Here is a 15,843-nt window from a genome sequence, read left to right as displayed (position 1 = left end):
CTCAAGTGTCTTAAAATAACCCAGGGACAGACTGGCTTCAAGGACAGCTGGTGTGGGTGCCCAGTTTTTCAGTCCCACTTTCTCTGTGTTAACTCTCGTGATTGCAAGGTGGCTGCCCCAGGTTATGTCTTTTGTTTGTGGCTGGAAGAAAAGAAAGAGGCTTGATTCTACTTAGCCTAACTTAGAGCAGGTGCCGGCCCCTGAAATCCCCAGGACAAGGAGAGAATGTAGTACTCAGGTTGACCTAGACTTGGGATTCACCCCTCCCCATGTGTACATGCATGTGCGCGCATACACACACACACTCTCTCTCTCTCTCTCTCTCTCCCATGTGTCCTGAGAGAAGGAAAGAATAGCCCTGCCATAGCTATGACATGTCTGGGATCCCCCTGCTTTTAATTAGCAAGTTAGCCTGCCACTTACATGGATATTTCAAGAAGACATAAGATTCTGGGGTCAACAACTATGTCTGGGGTCCCCAAGACCATGGCTGGTCCAGTGATTCACAAGGAGGAATCCCAAGACTTAGCCTTGTGTTTCCTACTCATGACTCTGATCTAGTACAGTGAAAAGAGACAGCAGAGGGAAAAGCTCAAAGAGTTTGGTACAGAGGAAACCAGGCTGAAGTGGCCAAGAGTCACAAGGGGGCACTTTTAATTCCCTCAGCAACAAACTGTGACAACATCCATGAGATATTGCCAGCCAGGGAAGGTCATGAGAGCCTCACCTCCAGGACTCCATGGGGTTGATCGTGTTGGCAGTCTTTACATGGTACATTCCCGAATTCCAGTCTCTCCAAAGGCAAGCAGGTGTCCAGTATGAACCACATTGTGTGTACAAACAGTTTTGGCACGTGGACCCATTCTCAACTCCAGGGATGGTGGGAACCCTCCCCAGATCTAAGTTTTTACAAACAACCAAAGGTCATCCTGGCAAGCCAGCCTTTCTAAGAATATTATTTAGGCTTTCTATGTCAACTCTTCCACCCAGACACACGGGATTTTCCTTACAGCCTTGCAAGCAGCTTATGCTTATATCATTTCCACCTCACCCCATGTCCCAGGGCAGAGCAAAAGAAGGCACGGGTGATGCCACTCGCACACTGAGTTTGTGCCAAAGCCGAAGAGCTTAGCACAGGCAGACCCAGTCTTTCCTAGCAGCCTCTGCGCAAACCTAACCATGACTTGCCTTAGAGGCAGACAGGATCTTTATGATACTGGACAGCAAGCAAACCTGCCTTTGTGCTCTGGAGAGAGACATGATCTCTGTCTTCTAAGACTGTTTGCTAAAAATCACCTTGAAGGGGTAATTCAGAACAAAATTTCACCAATGCCTGTGCTGGAAGGACATGCAGGGACAGGGTCGGTACAGGGAGGCACTAGTACCTGTATTCCACCCAGCAAGATGATTTTTGCACCATAGTAATAACAGCACGTATTTATTAAGGGACTACTACATTCCACATCCTGTCTTAATGCTTTAGCTGTTTTAACTCTTTTGGTCCCTCATACGTGAGAGGCTCTAACAGGTAATCAACAGATCCCCATTGCTTTCAGAATACTATCGATGTATGTACGCAGATAGGCAGATCAATATATATGGAGATATATCTGTCTACGTAACATTTGGGGGGGGTTCTCTGCATGTATTTTGAGACGAGTTCAAACCAACCAATTCAAGCCCTTGTTGATAAAATACAAAACCATTGGGTTGAAAATAATGAAAGCTGCTGCTCTTAGCTAAATGTGTTTCCTTCCCTTTTTTTGTTTTTTTGTTTTTTTTAGGAAGGGCAGTTATGAGATGAGTTTCCTCTAATTCGATCGGATAATTGTTTCTGAAAAACACTGAAAAGTAATATCACAGTTTTTAACTTTTAACAATGTTTTGCTAAGTAGTTTTCTTTTATGCCCAGAATTCTGTGCCACTTCCTCTCAAAGTAGGAAGAGGAAATGGTGGGTGGTGTGGTGGTGATAGCAACTTGACCTCAATTAAGCTGAATTTCATCAGGAGGATGGAAGTGGTGAAGGCCCTCGTTGAGAGATCTTCTGTGTGACAAGCACCGGGGAGCTGTGTTTCTGGTCTGGTTTGGGGGCAACTAGCCTTCTTCTTTTTTTTTTTTTTTTAAATAAAACATCTCTTTAAAATTTCATATTCTCCCCAAGGATCCACCCAGGTCTCCAAAATCTGTCCATTTACAAAGATTGCCCATTTGTGTAGGTGGTTTGCTAATGCCCTTTTCCTTTCTTTTATTCCTTGAACAACTATTTATTGCACATCTCCTATCCACCAGGCCTCTACTGATCACTAGAGCTGCTACAGGGGACAAACCACAGGTTCTGCACCTTCCAGCCTTCATTCCAGCTGAGGGGGATGGGAATCCAGGGCCAGGGAGAGGTGGGATGAGTGAAGCACTCTTCTTGAATGCAAAACATAAGGGGGCACCCCAAACCTTTGTAATCAAGATACATTGAATTTTGAGGCAATGTTTTAAAAAATCACAACCAGTGCATAGAAGTCCATGTTAAACAAGATACCAACTTAGATTTATAACATGAGGTCAGTGGCGTAAGTGCAATGATGAAATTCAATCAAGGTGGTGGTAGTGGATGGAGGAATGGGGGGGGGTGCTCTTTTACTGGGAGACGTCAGGGAAGAAGCTCTACGGATACACCCCCCCACCCCTCCTGCCAGGAGCAGACACTGAGTCACTCAAGGGAGGCAATCTGGAAACCAGTGGGAAAAGAGAGTTCCTGGAGAAGGAACAGCAAGGTAAGTACCCAGAAGTGGAAATGAACCTGGAGCTCTCAAGGGAGAGAAGGGACCAATGTGGCTGGAACAAAGAGAGGAAAGGGAACATGGGTGATATCAGCTGGGATGGGTAGCTAAAGGCCAGTTCATGAAATACTTTTAATGTTTCCCTAAAACTGAAAATCAAAAGTAATTGTTTTTGGTCTTGAATTATGTCAGGATGAATTACTTCTAGCTTTCCACTTTATTTGACTTTAACCCTCTTTGGGACATCCTCAGAAGTGTAACCGTACATGATGGTTGTGATACTCTCGAAAAATCCTAACACACAGGCTTTTGTCATTTTTTCATGCTAACTCTTAAAATGAGTCACTCTGCATGCCTGCCTTGTCCAGACAGAATTGTAAACTCCAGCTATGGGAGAGCACTATGGGAGGGCAGCTCTCACCCGAAATCAAACCCTCAACGAAATCAAACTCTCAACGTTCAGGAGGCTGAAACATTTGGGAAAGATTGTAACAGGCAGTACAGATTGTTCTTAGCCTGAGCCTCAGCAGGGGAAGCATGAAATACATAGATGTGTAAACTGTAGCAAGATTTTCTATGTACTACTGGATATTTTTCTGGAGAGTAAGTCCAAAGTTTTCATCAAATTCTCTATCAGGTCCAATGACACCAAAGAGGTTAAGAAATACTGGTTTTGCCAGAGGATGATGGTTTTCTCTTTCCTGGTTTTATTCCTTTCCTGTCCTTTAAATCCACAGTTCGATTGGGGCAAAGTTGTCACCAAAGATCCTTGCAAGGGAATATCCTGCATCGGTTCATTCCGCAAAAACAGAGGAAAGTAACAGCAGCTAATGACATCAGTGTGTCACCGTGCCTGGAACAAAACAGCTCAAGTCACGGAGCTGACACTCAGCCAGCTCTCAACACAAATTAGTTGCTGTTGACGATATTAACTCCTTAAACCTTAAGCTGTGTACTGTCTGCAGCACAGAGTAGCCTAAAAACCAATACTCTAAATGAGGACACCAAGGAGGAAAAGAAAAAATATCCAGCGCCCGAGCTTCAGCATCCACCCAGCTGGCCCTGCGGGGCGCCACAGAAGCTTTTGGGGAGAGGCTAAGGAACATGGCATAATCACAAGAGCCTCATCTGAGAATGCCTCCTAACCTGCACTCCTTTTACTCAACTGCTGTGTGCCCCTGACCCAAGATTGTACACCTCAGTCTCAGGTTTGTCATTTGGGAAATGGAAGGCATTATATGCCCTATGTCCTAAATTACAAAGACAGAGGAAACAGTGCCTCCAAATCCCCCAGTGGAGTCATGGTTTAATAAAGAGTGGTTATTTTTATTTTAATTTCTCCAAATGAACTTGGTGAAGGGAAGATTAAGCCGCCAGAAAAGAGCACTGGTTTGAGAGTCTGTCTAAAGATCTTTGCATTTATGGTATTCTGTAACCTGATTTTCTGTCCTTCGGGGACAGAGGGGAGAAAACTAATCTTGTAACCTAGTCTCAGCTCTCCCTCTTACTAGCTGTGGGACCTTGGCTAAGTCCCTTAATCATTCCTGGCTTTTATTTCCTACCTTGTAAATGGATTCTCATAGCACTTACACCAGATTTAGGGACTGCCAAAACTGGACTTGTCACCTTCCCTGAATGTGTCTGTACTTCCTCTTGGTTTACTGAGGATATTGTGTCAAAGGTTCCACTCACCGAGGACACAACGGGGACTAAAGCGTAGTCCCTACCATCACAGAGTTTACAATTCCTGTGAGCGGCTTAAAAAATAAATCATAAGGTAATGAGAGACGAACTGATTAAAGGGGTTATATTGTTTTAATTCTCATTCATTGCAGTAAAAGATAACACAATGTTACAATCCGTGAAGTTTTTTTTTAAAAAGATTTTATTTATTCATTTGACAGATATCACAAGTAGATGGAGGCAGGCAGAGAGAGAGAGAGAGAAGCAGGCTCCCTGCTGAGCAGAGAGCCCGATGCAGGACTCGATCCCAGGACCCTGAGATCATGACCTGAGCCAAAGGCAGCGGCTTAGCCCACTGAGCCACCCAGGCGCCCCTACAATCCATGAAGTTTTTATATCACATATTTTCCTTCCCAACTGGGGAATGTTTTCACATTTCTTTCCTCTTTTTTTTTTTTTTTTTTTTTTTTTAATGTCTCACTTTGGTCAACAAGGTGACACCCAATTATGTAGGTCCACCCTGCTCGCCGTGGTTAGACTTTCCCCAAATATTCCTAATAAAGAAGGAACCACTGGAACGATCGTGAAGAGGATAGACGCGGACAGTCGTGGATTTTAGCAGGGGTTTTGCTCGTTGAGACGCAGCCCGTCTCCGGGGAAAGGCAGGTACACAGGAGTGTGGCTTGTCCAGCGGCCTCTCTTCACTGCAGCGGATTATTAGCAAACAGCCGCAGGAGGCTGCGAACCGCACACACGCACGTACAGACTCTGCAACTTTCCCGCATCGGCCGTACGCACCGCACGTCGAGGCGCCGGGCCTCAGAGGGTCGCACGTCCCCACCCTCCGCTCCCACTCCACGGCACAGGACACCGCGGCGCTCCGTGCCAAGTTCTCGGTTAACCCCCCGGGCGCCCTTCCGCTGCAGCGTAGCTGCATTCACAAAGTGCAGACCCTCCGGGCGCGGCGCTCCCGCCCTAGGACGCGCCAGGCCCACAGTCAGACACGCTAGGGTGGGACGAGGCGTAAGGAGGGCGTGACTTGCTCCCGAGTCCCCCCGTCCCCCCGCAGCGCGGCGAGCGGTCGCCGGGGCGCGGCAGACGCCCTGCCCCCACCGGAAGGAGGGAGGAACGGGCCGGGCGCGGAGATGGGGACGCTCCGCCAGCCCCGGAGCCGGCGAGGACCCGCTCGAGTCCAGGGAGCCCGAGCAGCCCCGCCTCGCCCAGCGCCTCGCGACGGTCTCCCTGGCAACTGGGGCTTGGCCACGGAGCCGCCCCGCCCCGCCGCGGCGCGGCCGGCGCGTTGCGTCATCCCAGCGCGCCGGAAGTGACTGCGGCCGTCGCCAGGGACCTCCCGGAAGTGGTCGCTGCGGAGTGGGGCTGCTGACTCTGGACTCCTGGTTTGCGATGGGTTGCGACGGAGGAACAATCCCCAAAAGACACGAGCTGGTGAAGGGGCCGAAGAAGGTTGAGAAGGTCAGAGACGTGGGTCCGGTGGGGACCCAGGGAGTGGGGGTGGGGGCGGGGAGCTAGTGGGGTTCCTGACGCCGCCGTGCTCCTTTATCTCACTTGGAGAATTCCGAGTTAGCAACAGTATTAGGATCGGACTCTTACGGAGTGCTTGCCGTTGCCGTTCACCTGGCGGCGGGCTTAGTGTGGGGTAGCGCGTACAGTTCTCGCGGCAGCCCCGTGGACACGTATTGTCACGATCCTCGCTTTTCAGACCTTGAAATTGAGGGCCAAGAGGACAACATTGCAACGCCGGTAAGTGGCAGGGCCAGGATTTACAGCTTATCTGCGCCGTCAGTTACAGTGATACAAACGGCCGCTGTTCATTGGGCTTTGTACACACGTAACTCCACTTTCTCCGGGAATTCGTCCCAAAGGTTCTTTTACCCACATGTGATCAGGCCCTTCTCGTATCTTGCCGCCCTGCACACTGCCTCCGTGGCTGATTAGTGTCAGCCACAGATAAAAATAAGCTCCCTGTGGCACAGTCCTGCCTTTCCCCTGTACAGCTAGCGCAATTCCTGGCCCAGTAAATACGGTGATTAAATGAATAAGTGGATAGGTTTTTTTTGTTTTTAGATTTCTTTATTTATTTGATAGGCAGAGATCACGAGTAGGCAGAGAGGCACGTAGAGGGTGGCGGGGAAGCAGGCTCCCTGCTGAGCACAGAGCCCAATTTGATTCGGGGTTTGATCCCAGGACCCTGAAATCATGACCTGCGCCAAAGGCAGAGGCTTAACCCTCTGAGCCACCCAGGTGCCCCATGAGTGGATAATTCTTAATTCTCACAGGTAACTGAGAAGAACTGTATATGATAATTTTCATGCTATTAACAGCAAAATTGAGTCAGTAACATAACCAAAATCACAACGGGTAGGCAATGAAGCCAGGAGTGCCAACCATTTTTTTTATTCAGGAATTCAAAGTTAGCATTGATAATTACTTTACTTTCTTAAGCCTTTATTTATTTTTTTAAAAAAGATTTTATTTATTTATTTGACAGACAGAGATCACAAGTAGGCAGAGAGGCAGGCAGAGAGAGAGAGCGAGAGAGAGGGAAGCGGGCTTCCTGCGGAGCAGGGAGCCCGATGCGGGGCTCGATCCCAGGACCCTGAGATCATGACCCGAGCCAAAGGCAGCAGCCCAAACCACTGAGCCACCCAGGCGCCCCAAGCCTTTATTTTTTAAATAATCTCTGTGCCCATCATGGGGCTTGAACTCATGACCTCGAGATAAAGAGTCAAGTGGTCTACCAGTTAAGGCAGGTGCCCCACATTAGTGATCACTTTTTTCCCCTAAGATTTATTTATTTATTTAAGAGAGAGAAAGCACAAGCAGGGGAGCAGGAGGGAGAGGGAGAGGGAGAAGCAGAATCTCCACTGAGCAAGCAGCCCAATATGCGGCTCCATCCCAAGATCCTGGGATCATGACCGAGCCAAAGGCAGACTGAGCTATTCAGGTGCCCCAGTAATTACTTTTTACTACAGAGGGCATGTAAAGTAGCTAACAGTGTGGCACACGTGGATGCTGCACATACTCTCCAGCAGCTAGAAAATCTTTATAAAAGGTGGATCTCCTGTATCACTACTATATTTGAAATCCTCCAGCAGCTTTTTGTCATATTCAGAACAAAATCATACAAGGTCCTGTATGATCGGATGCCTTGCCTCTCCACCGCAGCTTCCACCCTCTCTGGGTCTTTGTTTCAGCTATACCGGCCTCTGTTTCTCAGCCTGGAGTGTAAGTTCCATGACCTGATAATGCTCTTCACTGTTGCCAACGTACATCTCGCTTCCGTCGCTGCTTTATAGTGCTTGTCGCTGTTCTCGTTTGTGTATTGTCTGTCTTTCTCGGACATGAATGGAGACTTTGTGTCTTACCTTTGTCCACCACACAGTAGACACCTGGTAAATGTGTTGAATTTGAGAATGAATGAAGTCTCAAGAGGATGGAGTGTGTCCTCTCATCACACCTACAGATGCGTAGTCAGTGGCAGGTCGTTAGCATTCATGAGAGCTTTTGCCAGAAAACTGTTCAGCTAGTTTTGTTAACTTGCGGCCAGGGCTGACGAGGAGTAGCTTAAAGCGAAGCTTGGCAAGGTGTCAGAAGGGGATAGAAAAGAAGAAAGCATGATCTGAGACCACCAGAGTCCTCAGGCAGGATGGATTTTTGTTATCCTTACTTATTCTACGAATACTTCATTTAATGCTTATCACAGACACCACTCTAGGCCCTGGGGACACAGCAGCAAACAGAGTCAGCCTTTGCATTGCTTACCTTTCATATAGATATATAATTAATATTTTTGATCACTCATATGGTATGTGTGGTCTGGCCAAACCATTGCTGTAATTTAAGTCCTTGCCCTGAAAAGAAGAGAGACCCAGGTTTAAAAAAAAAAAAAAATGGGTTTCAGAAGTTTTGGGGGGTTATCAACCTGGGTAAGGATTAGTTTATCACTTTTCTCCCTGTCCGCAGCTCTTCCAGTTATTTTTTTTAATCAGCAAAGGACTGTGGGTAAAGCAGGAGAGGGATTCAGAAAGGAGATCTTGAACATGTTGGATATGGGTTTTTTGACTCTGCAAAGGATGTAGTAAATTGACTTCACCGGTGACAGGTTTCTCTGGGGCTCCCCTACACTGTGAATTTTGATTAAAGTTACTTAAGGAGCCAAAGTATAGCCCTTGGGTCTGGGGTATGGATAGAATAACAGTTGCCGTAGTGTGGGTTTTGTTTTTATTTTGTTCTATTTGAAATAATAGAAAAGCGGTAGAAAGTAGTGATTAAAAGTGTGGTTTCTGGGGCGCCTGGGTAGCACAGGGTAAGGGTCTGATTCTTGGTTTTGGCTCAGGCCGTGATCTCAGAGTTACAGGATCCAGCCCTGCTTTGGCCTCCGCACGCAACACGGAGTCTGCTTGAGACTCTTCCTGACCATGCCCCTCCCCCGTTCTCTCTCAAATAAATAAAATCTAAAAGGAAAGAAAAGAAAACCAACATAAAGACATGGTTTCTGGAGCCAGCCACATGGGTTCTTAGCTTCTTCATCTACTTGCTCTGCGACCTTGGACATGTAACCTAACCTCTTGGTACCTCCCATCTCCTCAGTAGCAGAGTAAAAAGTACTAAGTTTGGGGTTTTTATAAGGGCTAAAAGATTTAGTCACAGAAACTGCTGAACATAGCACTTGGTACACAGTAAACAAGCAGTTGTTACTGCAAAAAGTAAATTTAAGGGAATTTTTCTGTATTTTTTTCTCTTCCTACTTTCTCCCACTTGTGCCCTTCTATTATATTATTCAGATTTGGCATTTTAGGAGGGGAAAAGAGAGGGCTATGGACTATTATATAGGTAAAATATCATTTGAGGGCAATAGAAGTTCTTGTGTTTGGATTTTCAGAGTGTGGGTAAGGATTTGAGATACCCCGTAATGAACAAGTTAAATTGGTGATTTTTTGAAAAAAGATTTATTTTTTTGACAGAGATCACAAGTAGGCAGAGAGGCAGGCAGAGAGAGAGAGAGAGAGAGAGAGAGAAGGGGCTCCCCACTGAGCAGAGAGCCCGATGCAGGGCTCAATCCCAGGACCCTGGGACCATGACCTGAGCCGAAGGCAACAGCTTAACCCACTGAGCCATCCAGGTGCCCCTAAATAGGTGATTTTTATAAAGAATTATATTAGTCTTTATGCTGAACTTAAAAAAAAAAACCTATATTATAAATTCTTAGGCTTTAAATTCAGCTAAAACTTTATAGCCTTTCCCATTGATAGAAATTAACCTGTATTGCTTACTTTTTCAGTATGACTTTTTTTTTAAGATTTTATTTATTTATTTGACAAACAGAGATCACAAGTAGGCAGAGAGGCAGGCAGAGAGAGAGGAAGAAGCAGGCTCCCTGCTGAGCAGAGAACCGAATGCGGGGCTAGATCCCAGAACCCTGGGATCATGACCTGAGCTGAAGGCAGAGGCTTTAACCCACTGAGCCACCCAGGCACCCCTGTATGACTTTTCTAACTTACTGTTAAGGTACAAATGCTAGGGGACGCCTGATTGGCTCAGTTGGAAGAGCATGTGACTTGATCTCAGGGTCATGAGTTCAAGCCCCACAGTAAGTGTAGAGATTACTAAAAAAAAAATAAACTTTAAAAAATAGATGCAGGGCGCCTGGGTGGCTCAGTGGGTTAAGCCGCTGCCTTCGGCTCAGGTCATGATCTCAGGGTCCTGGGATCCAGTCCCGCATCGGGCTCTCTGCTCAGCAGGGAGCCTGCTTCCCTCTCTCTCTCTGCCTGCCTCTCCATCTACTTGTGATTTCTCTCTGTCAAATAAATAAATAAAATCTTTAAAAAAAAAATGCAAATACTGAGCAGAGAGCCCAATGTGGGGCTCGATCCCAGAACCCTGAGATCATGACCCGAGCTGAAGGCAGAGGCTTTAACCCACTGAGCCACCCAGGTGCCCCCATGTGTCACTATCTTTGATATAAAAGACAAAAAATCATCACATGTGGTATAACTAAATAAGCCTTTATATGTAGAACTGTGGCCCATATTATCTTTCAGAGGTAAAAGTTAATTGAAAGGGTTTTTTTTTTTTCTTGTCTCAGGTTGACAAAGATGCTGAACTAGTGGCCCAATGGAACTATTGTACTCTAAGTCAAGAAATACTAAGGCGACCAATAGTTGCCTGTGAACTTGGCAGGTATGATTCCTTTTACTTACTTAAGATGAGTTTTTATTAACTAATTTTTAAGAGAATTTTAATGTGGAAAAAAAAAGATTCTTAAGGTGTAAATGCAGTGCTTGATTCTTGAAATGTGAATCATCTCAAACAAATTCTTGAAGCCTAGGTTATTATTCCCTGTCTCAGAACATATGTCTGCATATTTCTATTCAGTTTGGTTTATTTAATCTGTGATCTAAAAGTTCAGGGGCCAGTAAGAACTCATTTATAAACAGAAATGCATGAAGGAGTTATGTGGGGTAGTAGGGAATGGTGGGGACTGGAGGAAACTGGAGAGTTCATGTCCTTTGTGAAAGGGGAGCTGCTGCTCATTTCCAGCCAGATGTTGCAGTTCACGAATGTGGGCCTAGTAGATTCCAGAGCTTGGTTTTTCCCAGGAAAAGTGGAAAATGCACTTTTATATTAAACTTCCCGATTTTTAAGATCCTGTTCAGATCACATTCAGCCCTCAGACCGCCAGTTTGCAACCCTTGGTTTAAACTAGTTCTTTCTTTGTATACTCTGGAAATAGTTGAGACAGGATTTAATTTACTTCTTTAATAATGCAGGGCATTCCTGTTATCAGATGTAAATGACTTTGGATTGTACTGAATTTCATCTTACTCCTTTGTGTGGAGGTTGATTGTTGCTAGAGTGTTCTGACTCATCCTTACTGTTGCAGACTTTATAACAAAGATGCTGTCATTGAGTTTCTATTGGACAAATCTTCCGAAAAGGCTCTTGGGAAGGCAGCATCTCACATTAAAAGCATTAAGGTAAGACCAGTGATTCTGAAGTTCTCCAGGGGTCTCAGTGGCTAACGTTTATTTTAAAGAATTCATGTACATTATAGACTGAACTTAGAAGTTTGGAATTCTGCTCCCACCCAGCACCTAATGAAAGTGTAACTTGGGGCAGGTCACTTTAAAGCTCAAGCCAAGAGTTCCCACGCCTATCGTTCCTGCCTTATAAATCTGTTACAATTTAATACATACAAAAGAACTTTGAAAACTTTTAATGTGATGTACAAATATTTAGAGACATCACTTTTGTAGTTAAAACTCAGCTACTTGAAGTTTTGATTTGGAAGACACTAATAGAATTGGAGAATTTAACAGGTAGATCACTATTAAGTCAGTGTGGTATTTCCTGCTAATTAGATGTTCTGATTGGCAGTTAAAATTCTTTTATAAAAATGGAAAAAATTAAGATTTTTGGTAAAGGAAGTTGAGAGGACAAAATCTTACAAATCGGTCAATGGGAGAAAAATCCGGAAAGGGGTAAAGAATTTGAGAGGCACTGCTTTGGCAGACACTTCATCTCACAGGTGAGAGTACTCACTGTCCTTGACATCTTGAGGCCCCGTAGCTAATGAGGTGCCTAACCCAGAACCAGAGTCCCTGCTTCCCCATAAAAGGCTTTGGGTTTTTTCTCCTCTTTCTTTGTAAATTTTTATTATATTAGGCCTTTTGTTTGAATTCTTGGAGTGATTACAGGATATATGCTGTTTATAGGCAAATCAGCAGTTCTGGAATGTAGGTAAAGTAGTGCTTTAGAAATAACCATGCTGGGGCGCCTGGGTGGCTCAATTGGTTGGGCGGCTGCCTTTGGCTCGGGTCATGATCCTGGAGTCCCAGGATCGGGTCCCGCACCGGGCTCCCTGCTTGGTGGGGGGTCTGCTTCTCCCTCTGACCTCTCCCTTCTCATGCTCAGTCTCTCATTCTCTCTCTCTCTCTCAAATAAATAAATAAAATATTTTAAAAAAATAAAAAAAGAAAGAAAGAACCATGCTGATTTTTATCATCTTTTATTTGGGAAAGAGAATTCATTCTTAAAAAACCCATTATAATGATAATTATTTTTGAGATGATTATCTTATCTAAAAAAAGTGATCATCTTTGAAATTAATTTATACAGTTTTATATTTAAAATAATATTCAAGGTACATGATTGAATTTTGAATTTTTTTTTTTTAAAGATTTTATTTATTTATTTGACAGAGAGAGATCACAAGTAGATGGAGAGGCAGGCAGAGAGAGAGAGGAAAGCAGGCTCTCTGCTGAGCAGAGAGCCCGATGCGGGACTCGATCCCAGGACTCTGAGATCATGACCTGAGCCGAAGGCAGCGGCTTAACCCACTGAGCCACCCAGGTGCCCCTGAATTTTGAATTTTAATGCAAAAAAAAAAAAAAGACTTCCAAGAAATCAGAACTGTAATGGCAGAAGGATTCAAATAAAACAGTGCAAACATGCAAGGTAGTCATTACTGTCAGTTGGTAGCCCTCACATACTCTTGAGTGGAGAACTGGATGAGACACAGGAAGCTGACTGTACGGACGGTACATGTGGTGGCTTTTCTTTCGGAGCACTCAGGTGCTGTCCGGAGTGCTGACATCAGGGTGGCACAGCTAAATGTCAAGAATGCCCAAGTGCTTTAGTGGTGCCATTGCATCAGTCCTTGTGAAGGCGAACTTCTAAAACCCCGAACAGCCAGCTCTTGGAATACAGTGTTATTCCCTGGCTAATGTTCTGTGCTGGACTCACTGGACGGTGGCCTCATAGATGTTATTGTCTGTTCAGTTATTAAATAAACCTGGGCCGCCCGGAATATGGAGCAGCCTCAGTGAGGATTGGCAGGGAAAGAAAATGTTGCTTTCTGGATGAAGCCTATTCAAAGCTCTCTCTCAGTGGAGTCATTTTTCATGTCCAAAGTTACTTTTCCTTAAATAGCAAAATATTTGTAAAATAGAAGTTAACTAATTCACTTGCCAGTCGGTGAATTTTAGAAGTCTTGTTTTGATTTAATTTTTTTACCCATGTTACAGTTGATAGCAGAAGGAAAGGAGCTAGGAAGAAGAGGTTTGGAAGAGAAAGGTCTGGAAAAACAGTTTCTCGATCGATTTAGGTGGTTATTGAGGCTAAGAATGATCCGTTTATCACATGAATTCATAAACTATGGATGGTTTTTCACAGAATGTGACAGAACTGAGGCTTTCTGATAATCCTGCCTGGGAAGGGGACAAAGGAAACACAAAAGGTGACAAACACGATGACCTCCAGCGGGCACGTTTCATCTGCCCCGTTGTGGGCTTGGAGATGAATGGCCGGCACAGGTTAGTAGGGCTGTGGGGCAGCTGGTGTGGAGTCTGGTTAGATAATGTTGCTATAGCCATGTAATCACACAGTCCTCTTGAAGGGGTCCTTTGGTTTGGGTGGCGCCTTAGAGGTAGTGGTGCTGCCATAAGACCTCCTTCATTCCCTAACAGCTGTTTATAATGTGGTGTCCCATCGAGACCCTTAACTTCGGTGTCTCTGCTTTCTGTACTTGAAAGTAGGAACACCTCAAGAGGGATTTTAAAAAGTTCTCACGGGACACTTAGAAGACTTGAGTTGGGTTATTTGGTCTTTTCTTATGGGAAGAAAGCAGAGGACAAATGTTGCCCATCAGACAACTCCCATTTCCTTATAATTGCTGAAAACTATGCAGTGGAAAACAGTCACCGAATATGTGGTCGGTCAGTCACCTAAAGACCTACCTGATGATTATAGCTTGCTCTGAATTTGTAGCAAACGAATCCTCTGACACCAGAAATCTGAGGTCGAGAGTTCTATAGCAGACATAAGAGATGTGTATATTTCTGCCTTAAAAATTATGAGTGTTGAATGGTTAATTGGTGCCTTTTTATAAGATGTCTCAGCCAGCCAAAGCTTTCAGCTCTTTTCCTACCATTTAGAAATACCTTTAATAACTGGTGGTCCCATCTGCCATCTGGAATCTTACATTTAAGATATTACTTGTTGAAAGATAGTATTTTTTTTTTTACTATTTTCATTCAGGAAACGGGTTGGGACTGAGGTAGGGGGAGAATCTCAAGTAAGTAAAAACTTTGAGCTATAAACAACCACATAGGATCTGGAGCATTCTGGCACATTTTACACATCTGTTTAACAGACGTGTGTGGCAAACTGCATCCGAGAGCATGACCACCATGCCCTGAAATGGTGGAACCTGTGGCTTTGTAGATTTGGGGAGAAATAAAATTTTAGGGCCAAGGAGCTTTTAAAGATTATATTCTTTAGATAGTCTGACTTTATTAAGCCTCTCAAAGTTTACCATGTAGTGGTGATGGATATGTTAATTAGCTTGATAGTGATGACCATTTGATGGTGTGTACATATATCAAATCATCAAGCTGTACACCCTAAGTATAGACAGTTGTGTTTGTCAGTTGTACCTAAATAAAGCTGAAAGAAAGAAAAAGTAATGAATTAATTAAAAAGCTGAAGTTCTAGGGAAGCAGACAAACGTACCTCACCTCATCCCACTTATGTGTGTGGTTTCGTATGTGGTGTACAACACATTATTTCAAGGTAAAAGTTGTAACATCAAAGTGACCACTTTAGGGTACCGGTTTCAGAGGTGTTCGGTACAACCATAGTGCCGCGCAGCCACCAGCCTCTGTCTCCTGGCATTTCCCTCCACTTCTCTCAGCCCACAGGAAAACTCTGTAGCCACGCAGCAGCCTCTCCGCATACCCCCAGCCCCAGCCCCTGGCCGCCGCTGGTCTGCTCTGTCTTCGTGGATTTGCCTATTTTGGAGATTTCCTATATGTAGAATCACTCAGCATTTGACCTTTTGTGTCTGGCTTCCCACTTCTTTTTAGGAAAACCATGGTTTACCCCAAAAGAGGAACTTAGCAGAAAGACTCAACTCTGGGGTCTTGAGCAGGGGTTACCTATAACCTGTTGTTCTGATTATGGGTTCCCTAGTTTTTCCCCTTTTTTACTAGTCTCCTCTCTTCTCTCTTCCCAGTTAATTGAGCTTTGCCTGTTTTGGCTTTGCCCTCCTGCTATTAATAGGGCCTCCACAGTAGAAAATTGATTAGGGGGTGACTTCATACGTTTATTAAAAGCTTATATAATAAAGATTTAAATACAGAGAAAAATAGAAGTAAATGACTTAATGTAACGAAAACTTTGAGCATTTGTTTAAAGAAAAATAATTTTCTAAATTACTAATAATTAGTAAGCATCCATAAAAAAATATTTTTTTTGCCCCAAACACAGTAAATGAATGTAGTACAATGTTACTAATTGGGTTTTTGTTAAGGTAATCTGTATCCACTATAATCCCTAGAGAATTGGAGAGACCTTTTTTTTTTT

The 15,843-nt window shown here is 44.4% G+C and overlaps 1 protein-coding gene across 4 annotated transcripts in view; it reads left to right on the top strand.

Annotated features, from left to right (window-relative positions):
• The first annotated feature begins 5,770 nt into the window (after positions 1–5,770).
• RTF2 (replication termination factor 2) overlaps positions 5,771–15,843 on the top strand; it is a 39,963-nt gene continuing 29,890 nt past the window's right edge. For 2 of the 4 annotated variants that reach the window (XM_045082049.1, XM_004759898.3), the window contains exons 1-4: positions 5,772–5,931; positions 10,565–10,659; positions 11,363–11,456; positions 13,654–13,793. In XM_045082049.1, coding sequence (XP_044937984.1) covers positions 5,863–5,931; positions 10,565–10,659; positions 11,363–11,456; positions 13,654–13,793 — 398 coding nt within the window. In that variant the 5' untranslated portion in view covers positions 5,772–5,862. Of the gene's footprint in view, positions 5,932–10,564; positions 10,660–11,362; positions 11,457–13,653; positions 13,794–15,843 lie in introns of all 4 variants that reach the window. The other 2 variants (XM_045082050.1, XM_004759897.3) reach the window with 2 other exon arrangements.

Source organism: Mustela putorius, unplaced genomic scaffold (genome assembly GCF_011764305.1).
Source record: "Mustela putorius furo isolate JIRA1106 unplaced genomic scaffold, ASM1176430v1.1 tig00000592_pilon_pilon_pilon, whole genome shotgun sequence".
Classification (NCBI taxonomy): domain Eukaryota; kingdom Metazoa; phylum Chordata; class Mammalia; order Carnivora; family Mustelidae; genus Mustela; species Mustela putorius.
Note: the sequence above shows the minus strand (reverse complement) of the source record. Positions and strands in the feature narration are given on the sequence as shown.